This window comes from Mus caroli, unplaced genomic scaffold (assembly GCF_978045245.1).
Source record: "Mus caroli unplaced genomic scaffold, Mus_caroli_1 scaffold_19, whole genome shotgun sequence".
NCBI classification, from domain to species: Eukaryota; Metazoa; Chordata; class Mammalia; order Rodentia; family Muridae; genus Mus; species Mus caroli.
The window spans coordinates 40,135,424-40,150,619 of NW_028227274.1; the positions used below are offsets into that span (position 1 = coordinate 40,135,424).

Genomic DNA, 15,196 nt, shown 5'->3' on the forward strand with positions numbered 1-15,196 from the left:
AAACCTGCTTCCTTCCTTCTGCCTAGAGTACCCCTTTCCTTTGTTAGCATCTCTTCAGTTTTGAAAGTTCACACTTAAATGACCCCTCCTGAGAGCAGCCATTTCTGACAGCACCTTTCAAAGCTACTCTGCATGGCTCTTCACAAGAATCCCATGCTTTTCCTGAGATTCAGCGATTTATATTTGTATTGGTGTTGTTACTATCTGCCCTGTAGACTGTGTAGTCAACCAGGGAAGAGATCATAGCTGACATTTCACCACGGATATTCCTTGCCCAGCTTAATGTCTCACAAGTAGCAGAGATAAAATCAATGTTCACTGGAAGCATTGATTCTTGGGCTACTCATTAATCTCAATGATACTTGTTACCTGGTATCCTAGGCTCATGTCTTCTAATACTGTACACAAACAGGAACACACACGCACACGCACATGCACACACACAATAGGTACATCAGACCCAATGAATTATTAAAATGTAAAATATCACAATTTTACATGTACCTCATTCTCTTCAATGAGGCACACTTAGCTATGTGAACTCGTTGTGAGGTGCACACTCACTCTTGGGATATTTCAGTTCTAGAGCTTGTCCAAGACAGTCTCCACTCATTCAGGAAGAAAGACATTAGAACACCAGAGGCTGGGTGGGAGAGATCTTTCTATGCCAAGAAAGTCTGATCAGGTGCCCTCCTTCAAGAAAACAACATCTAATTGGCTTGCTGGATGGTGGAGAAGGGATTTATAGATTACTTAGTTTATTAGTAGTGGAGGAGCCAGCTTCAGAGACCTGCTGGTGTTTGCCCCATGTGCCTGGAGTTAGCAGGATGACATAGTGAAGGCTAGCCGAGGGACAGCTGTCAGTGAATCAATAATGGCAGAAAGGGCAGCTAGCTAGAGGCATCAACCATGCCCAGTTTAAATGATAGCTTCAGTGTTTACCTGCTGGAGAGTCTAGACATAAGACAGAGAGACTGTTACCTAGTGCATGTACATGTGGTGTGTATGTGTGTGTGTGTGTGTGTGTGTGTACACATGTATAGAAAGCACTTGGAGTGGTACGAGTCACATATAAACACTGACGTCAGAATAACACTTTACTTAGAGCAACAGTTCTCAGCCTGTAAGTAGCAACCCCCACATGGGGGTCAGTCGTACATCACATATCTTGCCTATCAGATATTTACAGTAGGATTAATAACAGCAGCAAAAATTACACTTATGAAATAGCGGCAAAATAATTTTATGATTGGGGGTCCCTACAACCAAGGACAGGAACTGTCCTGCAGGGTCACAGCATTTGCCACCTCTTCTCTAGAAGTTACCCGGTGAGCAGTTAAAAGGATGGTTTTAGATGTTGTCGGAAAGATACAGTTTAGCTCTGTCATTTGTAAGTGATATGTCTTTAGGAAAGTTGCTTGAGATCTCTGAACATCATTGTCTTTAAAATATAAACAATGAGGTTAGTAGCAGGATGCCTTTAGTGGGGTCTGATGAGGGGTGAGGGGAGTGAGGAGCAGAAAGGGACATGCTGCAGGTTCTCAGTAACTGTGACCATGTCTTGTTACTTTTCCTAGTGCATCCCTTCCTAGGACTCAGAAAAGGCAGTGCAAGGCTCCACATAGTAGGACTACCAAAGCCACTTCGAGTAGATAGGGCAAATCTCATCACCAATTATTTTATTGTTTTATTCAATAACATTGCAGAATTGCAGAGCTAGCTCACACAGTCTCTAAATTTTTAAACAGGTTGTCAACATTTAAAAATGACAAAGTTTTATTTGTAAAACTCTCTCTCCTTTCCTCTCTTCTCCCTCCTCATCTCTCCAACCATGTTTGCTTTGAGACTTACTCTGTAGCCCAGAGTGACATTGAACTTGCTTCTCAAGTGTTGGGCTTACAGGCATGCACCACCACAGCTGGCTAGATTGTTATTTTCTTTAATCACCACCACTACAACAGGCAGCACTGGGCTGTCATTCCCACACTGATCCTTCTGGTCTGAGCTAAGGAGCAGCTCCCCATATAAAAGACCTCTGGATCCTGAATTTACAGAGTCTCTCACCCATTCTTTTTTTTTTTTTTTTGCTGTTGTTGAATTTATTACAGGAAGTTGACTGTCAAATGCTGTATGGTACTCCCAAATGTTACTAGGTGGTGATGCAGATAAAGTCAAGGGTTGAGGAAATAGTCAGGGTTTCTGCAGGCAAGGTTCAAAGAACCTCAGATGACCTCCCTAAGAAGTGGCCATGCCAACCACCTGTTCTTAGTGAACTCACAGCAACAGATTATTTGTCAATGCCTATTGACACCTGGGCTTTCCTGACACACCTGCACACATCTTTCACACTACTTGGTTTCTGAACTCTACCTGACTCTGATTCAGTATCTGAGGGTCTTGGCTTTCCCAGAATCCTTTGCAAATTGGCTTCTCTACAATTCCTTGGTCCCCACTGCCTTGGGTCATTCATCTGCACCAGCTAGTGGAAGTGTCAAACAAGGAAACAGTGAATCACAGTCAAAGGCTCACCAGGCATTGACCTCAGAAACTCACTCTTAGCTCACCTAGACTCTTCTTCAGTTCTGTCTAGGTTGAGAGGGTAGAGAACAAAGGAGAAGAATGTTGTACAACAATGATCAGGAGCTGAGCCCTCAAAGATAAGGTCTTAGAGAGTAGCTATACCTCAGGTATGTTTCTGTGGAAGAAAAGATGTGCTCTGTGAAATGACTCATCTTTGATGGCTTGTTTACACTGAGGACTAATATAGGTATGATGATCAGAAGTCCTGTGCAAAGGGGCTCAATCTACAGTTCATACATCTAACGATATTCATTCATCACCTATGAGCCAGAAGCCATTCTGGTATTGGTGGTGGTCATGTTGACAGGCAAGACCTCTGAACTCAAGTAACTTCTTTACCGTGGAGTAAATAAAGCAGGTTGTTTCACCCCATTTCCACATCTGACAAAGAGGATATGATAAGCACTGTCTCATATGCATGGCCCATAGTACATCCCAGGCCCTTTGTCTAGAAGCCCTACCTACAGAACAAAGAAAAGGCAGAGATTGTTAGAGCATTGATGCAGAAGGAAGCCCAAAACTGCTCAAGAACAGTGCATGGGATACAGGAAGTCCAAGAGACTCTAGTAGAACGTTAACCTAGGATGAATGACAGCTTTATCCTGCTTCTGGGATTCGGAAGGTGTTACTGGGAACGTCCAGACAATTGTTAACTTGCCTTTCCCTTACCTCTAAAGTAGAGCTGTTTGTCTCTCTTTTTAATGTGACCCAGTTGGAAATGTATTTGTTTTCCACTGTTTAATCTTCTGTATCACCCACTGTTGATTAGATTTAATTAATTTATGTTTCTAATGAATTTAGAAACTCACCGTGCTGTAGCAGGAACATTTTTAGACAGCATCTGGCCACCAAATGGATTGATTACCTTATCTGCAAAAGTCTTTCAAACATCTGGGGCCAGATTTTTTGAGATGTCAGAAGCCTTTGTAGAGATTTTTGTAAAAAAGCATGCCAAATATTAAGGTGGAAAGAGAGGGAGGATGCTGGACACAGGTAGAATTCGCTTTGACTTGAAACTCTAGATCCTGGCAGTCTTCCAGCTTGAAAGCACAGTTTGCTGCTCATTGGCACCACTTCAATGGCACAAATAGACTGATCTGAGTATATTTTGTTCAATATAATCAGAATCCACCAAGTCTAAGCCCAGGCTGCCACCCTGTGAACTTTCTTGGCACCTCCTTCTGAATGGAAGCTTCCCCTGATCATTAGGATGAAACATTTACAGAAAACATTTAGAGAGAGGTACTTTGCTCTCATTCATTCAACAAACATTTATGGGGTGGGGGAGCGCTGTGTGCTTGGCCCTGGGCCATGTGCACCTCTTCATCAGCTGCTCTTGGCAACAGCCCCTGCAGGATGGCAGGCTCTGCTCTTCCACTCACACAGATATGACCGAGCAGAATGCGAAACAATAATTAATATCCACAGTACTAATAAAGGATAAAGACACACACACACACACACACACACACACACACACACACTCACACCCCATCACCACACGAAGTACTAATACTTTACAAGCACTAACCTGTTCTCCAGTTCCCACACATAGGGTAGATGCCATTTTGTCTCCTCCATTTTACAGAGAAGATCAAAGGCACCTGGAATTGATGGACTTGCCCACAGCTATCCAGCTAGTTCTCAGCAGCACCTGCCTCCTAACTTGAGAGCCTCTCTCTGCTCCCCACTTCAGGGCTGTCCCTGTCTAGACATGGTTCACTGAAGGCTTCAGTAGGTCCCATTCCAGGGCCATCAGTGCATTATGCTTTCGGGCACATTCACACTGTGTCTAGTGAGTAGTGCTCTTCTGAAGGATGCCTGAGGGTCTGAAAGAAGGAGAGGAGGTCACCTGCGGCAGAGCTGGCAATAGGGCAGCAGGGCGGAGGCTGTCCTCAGGGCTACAAAGGCTACTTTCTCAGAGCTGCCTGCTGACAGATGAGGCAGGGGAATGCTGAGAACTAAACAGCTTGCCCAAAGCTGCATGGGGGACAAGTAAGACAAAGCATAATAGGGGGTGGCTTGCACTGGCCACACCCATTCCAAAGGCACAGAGAGAAAGGGAGGTGATGGTGGTGGTGATGGCGGCGGCAGCGAAGGAGCCAAAGAATGTGCAGAGAATAAGGAAAACAGCTTCATCTTGAGAGCTAGGTGACTGATGTTGGAAAGCTCCTGGCCTGACTGGTTTTTCTGGCTCAAGTTCAAAGGGAGATGACTGACAACCAGGTGGCGGCCCATAATATAAGCTACAATGACAAGCTTGTAACACAGAACACCTGAAAGTTCATGGATGATGAATGCAGCCTTTTGCGACAGCTTGCTGGTTGCATGCTGCTCTCGAGTAAATCTCTGTTGATCTAATCTAGTTCTGTATATTTCTTGTCTTTTGTTATGAAGGTCTCTTATTTCCTTCTGCAACTCTCTAACTACTACCTCAACATGGCAGGTCCTCTACTCTTGACCTTTCTACTCACTTCTTACCTGCCTATTCAACCACTGACTTTCCCTTGGTCTGTATAGCCCATATGCATCTAGTCCTTAGGCGCTACGGTTCTCCCAGGAAGACTTCCTTGATTTTCCTACTCTGGTCAGGTATTCATTTAAAGCATATTTTAAGCACTCTCATTTCCTGCTACACTACACTGGAAAGGAACTGTTGTTTGGTCTCCTTATTGATACAGCATGCTAGCAATCACTGTATCTATAGTGTATGGGTCTGAAGAAATATTTAGCTGAATGGAAGGGAGGGATTTTGAACCTTACAGCACGCCCTTCCTGTTTGAAATCTCTTACCTTCATGCTTCATTCTGTGAGTTATTAAAAGCTTCCTTAAGCCATCATTGTTAATTTTTCCTCTATCACTATTCTCTGGACCCTTGCAGAAAAATCAGAATAGGGAAAAAAATCCCTGAGGAAAGAAGGGATTAAGTCAGAAAGGACCAGAAGATCTTATGAAGTCCTAAACTTTAATCTGGGAAATGGAGAGTAGGTGTTCATATGTACAAACTATGGCGATAGACAGTGAAACGGACTGTTTTAACTGCAGTTAATTAATTAATTAATATAAGCGCACCCCCTTTGATATCTCATGTTTGTTGACAAGACCCAGAGTTCCTCCCTCTGGTGTCACACTCAGTGTGTCATACTGGTGTACTTGTCAACTTGCTTGTCACACTTTTCTCAAATGTGTGCCCCGTTCTTTTCAAACCCTTTGTACCTATTTTCATATCTCTGCTTAAAATTACACTGCAGATCTGACTCTCAATGTTTTTCTCTCTTACCTTCGCCTTCCAGAAGCTCCTTCCCATCTTGAGAGATGAAGAAGAATGTGTCTCAGTCTCAACAAATGCATGAGTCTCATTAATCTCCCTTCTCTGCACCCTTGACTCTTGTCTGGTTCATTCATGCCACTTCTGGAAGATGGTAAGTGCCTTGGAGGCAGGAACTTGCTATATTTTGTTATTCTTAGTGCCCAACTCTGTGTGTACTGAAGGCGCTGACCTATGCTCTAAAGCCCTCAAACAGCTATAAGCTTGAATACAAGTTACAAAGGTGGGTTTTCTGTCTTTTAAAATAGAGACATGGCGGTGCTCTGAGAAGACAATTGACTTAGGATTCAAACAAGGTTTCAAACCTGGATTTCGCCACTCGCTTGGCTTTAGGACTGAGCACAACGAATTGCCATCGCCAAAATTCCATTTCCTCATTCACACAATGGGGACTTTCTCATGGGCTATTGAGAGAAGCAAACAACAGCATAAATATTTTTTAGTTGACATTTGCCAGCTTATTTATTTGGAGAAAGAAAACATAGTCACACTTCCACAAAAGCCCTTGCTTTCAACTACCCAGTGAAGGACCCAGAAGAGCCACAGACTCCCAGGAAACACTGAATGCATGCTAACCCTTATTAACAGGACTCCCACACACAAATGGGAGGTGACACACAGAGAGAAACACCAAAGAATGAGGATGTAAGCTCAAGAGAGCTGAAAGAGTGGGTGCACCGTGAGCTGCACACACGTGCACACAAACAGAAAGCGTTCCATCCATTAGTCTGTCCTTAGAGAAATTCCAGCACATCCCATTAACACAGTCCCCAAGGCAAGAGCTGGCCTTTGACCTTTATGTCTTTAATATCTCTGCAAAGATTCGGAAGCTGTAATCATCTCGAAATGGTACACAAAGGCAAGTGTATCTAGGCGTCTTGACAGCTCGCTGCTTTAGCTGTCGCTCATGTGACTCTTTCGTCACCCTAATTCCTAGCACTTCCATTCAAACTTTTGACCTTAGGATAGTTCTCTGATTGCTCAACAGGATTTTGACAGGTAGCAAAGAGGAACACCGAGGAACAAGTTCTATTGTGTTCTGACACACTCATTTACAAGACAACAGTTTAATAATTCTAATTCATATCTCTCTTCTATGCACGCAATCAATAATTCATGGCAATCCCTCAGCTGCATTTGTAGAGACAACAGAAAGGGCACGATATTGCTTCTCTTCAACTCACCCTCCTTTCTTCACATAGTCATGCCTGGAGCCAGGAGAGTTCAGAATCTCAAGGAAACAGTTTCCATGGTGACTCTCTCTTTGAGTACCCAACTGTATCTCACTCTTTCTGGGGTGAATTAATGCTCCTTATTGCTTTCATGCTAAATATATTGAGGATTAGATTTGATTTCCTCTGCAGCGATACAGTTTGATCAGAAAAATAGAAAGGGAAAAACACAGCGTGAAGACACTGTGCCTTTCTGCCACTTTCCTATCACAAAGGGCAAAGAAAACAGCTCAGGAAAAAAAAAAAAAAAAGCAACCAGTCAAAGGCAAATGCATGCAAGTGCCAGGAAGCCGGGGTATGTCTGTATTCTTTTATAATGTTAGAAAAACCTGTGTCAGGACAAATGACCTCAATTCCTCCAATTGTTGAAAGTGGTATAAGTTGACCATAGAACACAGGACACAGAAAATGCTTTTGTTTTCAACGCATTAATACTGTGCTCCCTCGACACAATTATGTACAGATTACACTGAACCTGGGAGTCTTTGAAGTAAAAATATCACACCTACTTGATGTTTTATTATAGGGACTTCTGCTTTCTCTCAATTGACTGGCCTTCTTTATTTGTTAGGAAATAGGGAACCCTCCTAAGTTTCCATAGTAACCTGAATTCCCACCCCCCAAAGAGCTTATAGCCCTAATATTTCCCATTTATTTATTCACTTTTCCCACTAGACTCTAATAGGTAGTGTCTGTTCTGTTCATGGCTTATCCCTTTGTCTGGCACATCACGTTGGTGGTGGGGGCACAACAGAAAATTAAAACAAGAAGTCTATGAGTGGTAACACAGAGGCACAGAAGTCTTCTTCAAATTAATTAGAAACATTCAAGGCCCTCAATTTTCTCCTGCCCCAACTCCTGCTCTCTTTCTGTCCTGCAAGCAGCAAAGGGTTAAAGGGACTTTTCTGCTTATGGGAGGAGGGATGAGGAACATGCATCATGGGAAGAATACTGTCTCCACCACCACATATCCATGCAGCTTGGAGTCTAGTCACCAGGCACTAAAATCAGGAAGAAAAGCGACACCCATCCACTTGGAGCAGTGGTTTTCAACCTATGGGTTGTGACCTATTAAACCTCTATGGACAAAAAGATTTACATTACAATTCATAACAGCAGCAGAATTACTTATGAAGTAGGGATGAAAATATTTTTATGGTTGGGGTGTCACCATAACATGAGGAACTGTACTATAAGGTCATAGCATTAGGACCATTAAGATAACTACTGATTTGGAGACAACCAATGAGCATATGGTATCTACATCCAACTAAATATGATGGCCATGAAGTTTGCGGATGAAGAGTAGAGTAGAGTTACTGAGCTCTGAAAGTTTGTGTCTAGGAAGGGTACTTTTGGGGCGCACCAGGAAGCAGAGCATGGTTAAGCACATTCCAACCCTCAGAGGTTAACAAAGCTTTCAGGAATTTTCAGGCGTGCTCCATGTCATACACCCATAGACTTCACCATCTGCTTAACAAATTCCTGTGTTAGTGTTCTTACTTTTTCATTTGATGTAAAGAAATAGAGATTTGGGAAGGCTGGACAGTTTCTAGCAGCCTAAGCTCAGTTAGTAGAAGAGCCCAGATTCAAAGCCACAGAGCCTGGTCTTGGAGTCAGTACCTTAACTACAGTCTCCTGAATCTCAGGCTCTCAGGCCGTGAGCGACGCAAGCTACTAGTGCTTTAATACTCTTTCCCTCAACACAAAGCACCTTCCATAGTCTCCTCTGCTGGGTCATTTACCAAACTCCACCACGTTCACAAATGCCACTGGGCAACCATCAGGATGCTTAGAGGCCACAGAAAAGTCTAGATTTCAAAAGGAAGACCACTTCACTGGCTGTGCCAATGGGCTTTTGCATCCCTGTAACCAGGACGTGCAGAGCTACAGCGAGACTCCTTGGGTTCCCATTTCCGTCTGAAGTCGCACTAGGAGGAGGGCTGAGTGTGGCCTTCTCATGTGAAATGGAGTTGTCTAGTGTTCTGAGGAGACCACAGAAGGTGTTCTTATGTTAGCCACTGTCTCTCCTAAACTCTCTTGTTAAAACTCAAAGCTTATCAGTGACCTGCTATTCCACTCTACTGCAGTAAATGGCAAGTACAGGGTCTCCTTATGCTGGCCCCTCGATATTTTTCATTTCCTACTGTGGATCCCCTCAACTATATTAGATATAGATATGACTCCTTAGGGTCAGGAAGGAAGCATTTAAGGTTTAAAGAGCCAAACTGTGTGATGTGAACTTTTCTTATTCTAGTTATCATTTTTAAATGATAAATAATTACTTTTTGTAATTGTAGGGTACAATGTGGTGTTTCTATTTATATTTACATTATAGAATGGTTAAGTCAAACTAATTAACATACTCTATTATTTCATACCATTTTTTGTTGTTGCTGTAAAATTATTTAAAAGCTATTTGTGCAGTAATTTTGAGCTATTCATATATTATCTTTATCTGGAATTACCTGTGCAATTGATCACTAAGACTGTTTTCCCCTAACTAAAATGCTATACCTTTTAAACAACAGTCACTCCCTCGAGTCCTCGAAAGCCACCATTTAACTCTCTTTCTGTGAGTCTGACTGTTTTAGACTCCCCATGTCCATAACACCACACAACATTTATCTTTTTATGTCTGGGTGAACTTTCCAATTTTAATTTTGCTTCTTTGATACATTTCAATTTCTCAGTTTTCAGCATTAATCATATGTAACTTTAGATATCATAAAATTGTTAACATTTTCTTTTTAGATGAAGTGATTTTTTCAGCTGAAGGAGGCAGGGCCTGGAGAGATTTGCTTTCGTGAGTGTTATCTATGAGAGCCAGCGTTAGGAAGGGACAAAGACCTCACCTCAGTGTTACTCATGACACTGTGACATTGCTGTGGATGGCATTCTTAAAAATGAAATCATCTCCTCATATGTATCAATAAGAGAAATTATTACTCATCGAGCAGAAAAACAAACATTCATTTCTTTTCTGCCAGAGAAGAAAAGGGGCTTAGTGATTATGTTCTTTATACAGCCAATGGTCACAGAGTCAACCTTGGATGTACAAAGAGGAAAAAAGGCCCCAGTAACCGGGAAGGCTAGACTTCTGTCATTAAAGAGTTGGGTGTCAGGGCAGCTTGACTAGCCCTGAACGTGCAGTCAGAGATACTTTACATGTCCATGAGGAATTGAGATCTTTGTGGTTACCAGTGGGAATAGGTTAGGGGGTAGGGGAGTGGGGGAGTGGGGGAGTGGGGGTGGGGGATGGAGCATGGGGATGGGGTACTTTAGGTGCAAGCCTGGAAGGAAGAACTGAAGTGAGTGAGTATCCCTTTTTGGTAGAACCCTGTACCCCACACTCATTGACTCCCTTCTAATCTCCTCATTGTTAAATAGCCTGAAATGTATTTTTAAAAACATTTCTATAAACAAAATACTATATGCGTCACAAAGATACTTCTAATAGCAGATATTCTAAAGAAATAAGAATGGATGAAAACAAAAATGGACTGTGGTAGCAATTCAGGAGTATAAGGTGACTTACTAGTTACTGGCCTCTTAAAATGTAAAAGCAGTAGGACTGTTGAGAGCATGGCCCCTCTAGGAACAGAAGTGCAGTGATGTGTGAGTATGTATGTATGTATGTATGTATGCACTATATATTTATGAATGTATGGGTGTATTTATTGGTGTGGAAGGATCTGAAGGTGCCTAGTGTTCTGCTTATAGTACTGGGCAGAAATGTAAAACTGAGTTTTGCCACAGCCCCTAACTGCAGTGTACTGCATTTATTATTGAATGATTAGCATCTTACATGGCAGGGAAGGACAACTGTTATCTCTAGAGCCTTGCATTTACTTTTTCTCAGTCTCTAGAGAGTTTTTTCAGTCATAAGGAACTCAAATTTGAAATCACATAGATCTGGGTGTCAAAAAGCTCTTGGGAGATTCAGGTTTTTTGTTTTTGTTTTTGTTTTTTTTTTCTGTAAGATGATATAGACATATTGCCATCTTTTCATTGAGAGGTGTGAGGGAGGGGGGAAGAGATAAAGGAGCCAGCCTAACACCTGGCATGCAGCAAATCCTTACAAAGCAAAGCCAATGAAATGGATGGAAATCTGGGGGCCAGAGTGTGGGTATCCATAGGCATGTTTTAGATTTTTCTCTATGAGAGGTTTATCATTTTGCAATAGGGTCAAACTAATTTCTGTATTTGTGTAGTTGGCTTTGGCTTCCCCTCTTTATCCCCGAGGTAGAGGTAGATCTATAAATATCTCCCAGTGACTTATGATTAAGGTGAGGGCCAAGGACTCTTTCCTTGTGTGATGTTTCAAAACAACCTTTTCGGGGGATACTTGATGGCTTGCAGGGATATTTATGATTCAGACCTCCTGGCAAAGTCCCTGATGCTGACTCATTTGCTACCCTTAGAGAGAAGGAGGCAGCTGAAACCATCACTCATTTATTCTGCTTATCAGTGATAGCAAGAGGTCAGAGGTAAGCCATTCAGCATAGGGTGACTACGAGAATCAAGAATTTCAATAATGCTCCTTTGACCACGTACACAATAAGGGGATTTCTGGCATGCCCACACTCATAAAAGTGCCTGCAAGATCTTCCTTATTGCAAGGCATTAGTGAGGCATTGCTAACAGATAATTTTCTGTGGGATGCCTTGGCCTTCAGCTCTGAATGCTCAGAAACTATCCTTTCTCTTCAAAGCAAGAGAAAACACAGAGACAGCTGACAGGAAATGGAGGTGGACAGAAAAGGAAGAGAGACACGGAATTTCCACAGTGGCTTTGTCCCTGAAAGTGAGAACAAAGGCACCCTTACTGACATGGAAAGAGGGACACAAAATAAAGGTACATTTTATAAGCATTACCACGAACAATGACAATAACATTAATAAAACTGCAGTGTTTACATTCTAATCACCACCAATTACAACATCAACCAAACACATCAAAGATAAGAGTTTTGAAGTATGAAAGTGAAGAAATACTAACAGCTAACAACTGATGGGATATTTGGGGTCAGGGGTTGTGTTATATACCCTTAAATGTATTCTTTGGTCAACTCATAAACACAAGAACAGACTGTGTGTTTTTCTAAGTCCAGCTTGTAGCTGGGGAACACAGGGATGGATGATGGTGGATAACTTGCTTAAGTGAACACACAGCTGAACTGACTGATCCTAATCTTGTACTGTTACAGCGTCAGCCAAGAAAAGTTGCACTGACAACAATTCCATTTGTGACTCATAAATTATTAACACACAGTTGTTCAAAATTTATGTACCCAACATTCCTCTTGGCTCTAGATACAGAATATGTGTGAGAATTTGGGTCAGATATGGACTTCTAGACCTCCGGGTGTTCTTAGCATCACTGCCTCTCCGTATGCAAGCCTTCCATATGTATGTCCTGTCCTCACCATTTAGTGACACAATCCAAGTCAGCAACCAAGCAAGGCAGTCCATGCTCAACTGTGAAAACACAGAAGAGCACATACAGAATTGTGGGAACAGGACTGTGCGCGCTCACCCAATGGAACTTGTGGGTTTGCTAATGTCAAAAGACAATTCTTTGCGAGATACCAAGTTTACTGGGGGGTGGGGGGTGTCTTTCTAGTTTCTGAACAGATGGGCCTGGTAGAATTATTCTTGACTCTAAATAAATGAATGAAGTATATGATTCTAAGTAAATGAAGTCTGAACGGGTTCTAAGTAAGTGGTTAAGACATCTGGTTTCAGCAGAAAGGTGTGGATCGGCTTCAACATCAAAAAGGGCATGGGTGTATTGGTGGCATTGAAGATGTACACTGAGAAAGGGGAGGGAGGCAAGTGAGAGAGAGAGAGAGAGAGAGACAGAGAGAAAGAGAGAGACAGAGACAGAGACAGAGGGACATAGATGACTTGGGACGACATGCATGCTCTAATTACCCTTGTGTTTTGAGACTTTTACAATATGTGGTTGAGGGTTTGTTTGTTTGTTTTTTGTTTTTGTGGCTGAGCTTTTACACTGACCATTAGGCTGAGTCGTGACACTAACAAGAGAGGTCAGAGTGGTGACTGTAGCAGAAGTAGCAGTGAGAGTGACAGCAGTGCCAGTTACAATAGCTAATATTTACTGAGCATGCCCAAGCATTGTTCTCTATTAGTATTAGTATTTATTAGTATTAGTATTAGTATTAGTATTTATTAGTATTTTGTTGCAGTAGTAGAAGCAAGGGCCTCACATAAGCTAGGCTCCATCTCTAGTCTCTCAGCTACTGTCTTGACTGCATAACATGTATCATAGAATTGAGAGAATCAAATAGGCAAGGCAGTATTGCCGTTCAATCTTTGCAGATGGAGAAACTGTGTTAAGTGCTTGTTCTCTCTGTTTGGTTTGCATAATTACTGATGCGTTACCATTTCCACTTGATGGCTGAGGAAACTGAGGCACAGAAGGGCCACTTGCTACTTCTGCCAATAGTTTTAATAACCGAGATTCACTACCAGGCTTATTAGATTGTAAAGCTCAAAAATTGCTATATCATTGGTACCAATTTCCCTGTTCTACTTAGTCACAACCAGGCACCCCTCAGGATTCCTCTCTTCTACTTTCTGCCTTCCCCAAGAGAGTGGGCTGCAGCATGTCAGTTTCCTCAGAGGTCAAACAGGACAAAAAGCAGTATGTACTCAAAGGGCTGGTTAGATAGCCCAGATTCTATGATGAGGGAGTGGTCTGCATGGTACCTCCCATACAAAACCCAGAGATCCATGTTTGGAATTCAGGCACTGGTCTTGCCATACAATCCACTCCACAGCAATGGCATTTCCTCACTGAGACCAGTGGAAGATGAGGGTGTTTTCTCTGGAGAGGATGCATAGGTCCAAGGTTAATGTATAGATGAACTGAACCACACAAGAGGAAATGGAGTGGGGGGGATGTGCTCTGTATTCCACTGCCACAGTCCCCATTTTTTTTATTATTTGTATAAATCATTTGGCTTTGAAGATGCCAAAGGCCAAGCCTCCAAGTGCACTGATGAGAATAAATTGGATAGCACAATAAATAACGGGCAGAACCAGGCTGCCAAATGAAGAAGGATTTAGATTACTTAAATCCTAGGCTAGGAGTTGTCAAATCCAGTTTAATGCTGATAAGTGTGGGATAATAACTCTTTGCAAACAGCCCTATTCCCACCAAACACCCTTTGGTTCTTTTGCCTACCCTGTGCAAGCTGAAAGAAACCCGAGGGGATTTACAGAGTGAAAGGGGATACTATAAACCGAGTAGAAATGAGCCTAGGTTATTATACAATAATCCAAGATGCCTCTGCCTGGCTTAGAAAAAATATGAAGAGCTAATACAATGTAGTGAAGTCTGATTAGGTACAAAAGGATTCTATATCAGAGGAGGTGTTAGATGACTAATTTGAACAGCAAGAAGGGGTATACCATAGTTGAGTGTACTGCATGAATGAAAGAATCAGGAACATTGTTGGGTTGGCTCTTCAATGGCCTGAAGGTAGAATAAATATTGAAGGATACATGCCAATCATTGGATGGCCTGTTCTCAGCATTTGGGGCTATTTATACTGGACATATGCCTGCACTCAGAGACTAGAGGAGAGGAGCAAGATCCTGCCTGATAACACTAGAATCTTCGGAATGTTCCTAATCAGCTACAGCTTGATGGAATAATGAATGATTTCATTCACTCACCAAATATCGATTGAACAAATATGCATCAGGCATTGTTCCAGAGCCAAGGAGACATCATTGCGTAAAACACACGGTTGGTGACAGTCACTAACAATTGAACATTCACACTGGGCTACACAGTTGGTATTTGCCTCTTTAATCCTCCCAGCAAGTCCAGTGAGAGTAAATAACTTGCCGAGATCGTACAGAAATGAATGATATGTCCAACAACAATCTCCGCCTCCCCCAACCCTGTCTGCAGCCTTCTCTTCTCCAGTGCTGCCAAATAAGGAAGTCATAGCAGGCATCATGAAAAGTGTGGGCATCTGTGCTATTACTTCCCAGAGACCCCAGAAATTATTACACACCC

General features: G+C 42.3%; 1 protein-coding gene across 7 annotated transcripts in view; it reads right to left on the reverse strand.

Annotated features, from left to right (window-relative positions):
* The window catches only part of Ppp2r2b (protein phosphatase 2 regulatory subunit Bbeta), a 406,697-nt gene that overhangs the window by 111,035 nt on the left and 280,466 nt on the right, over positions 1-15,196 (reverse strand). Inside the window, exon 1 of one of the 7 annotated variants that reach the window (XM_021150235.3) lies at positions 6,215-6,309. The exons of the other annotated variants lie outside the window; for them this stretch is intronic. Coding sequence (XP_021005894.1) covers positions 6,215-6,287 — 73 coding nt within the window. The 5' untranslated portion in view covers positions 6,288-6,309. Of the gene's footprint in view, positions 1-6,214; positions 6,310-15,196 lie in introns of those variants that run through there. 7 annotated transcript variants of the gene reach the window in all.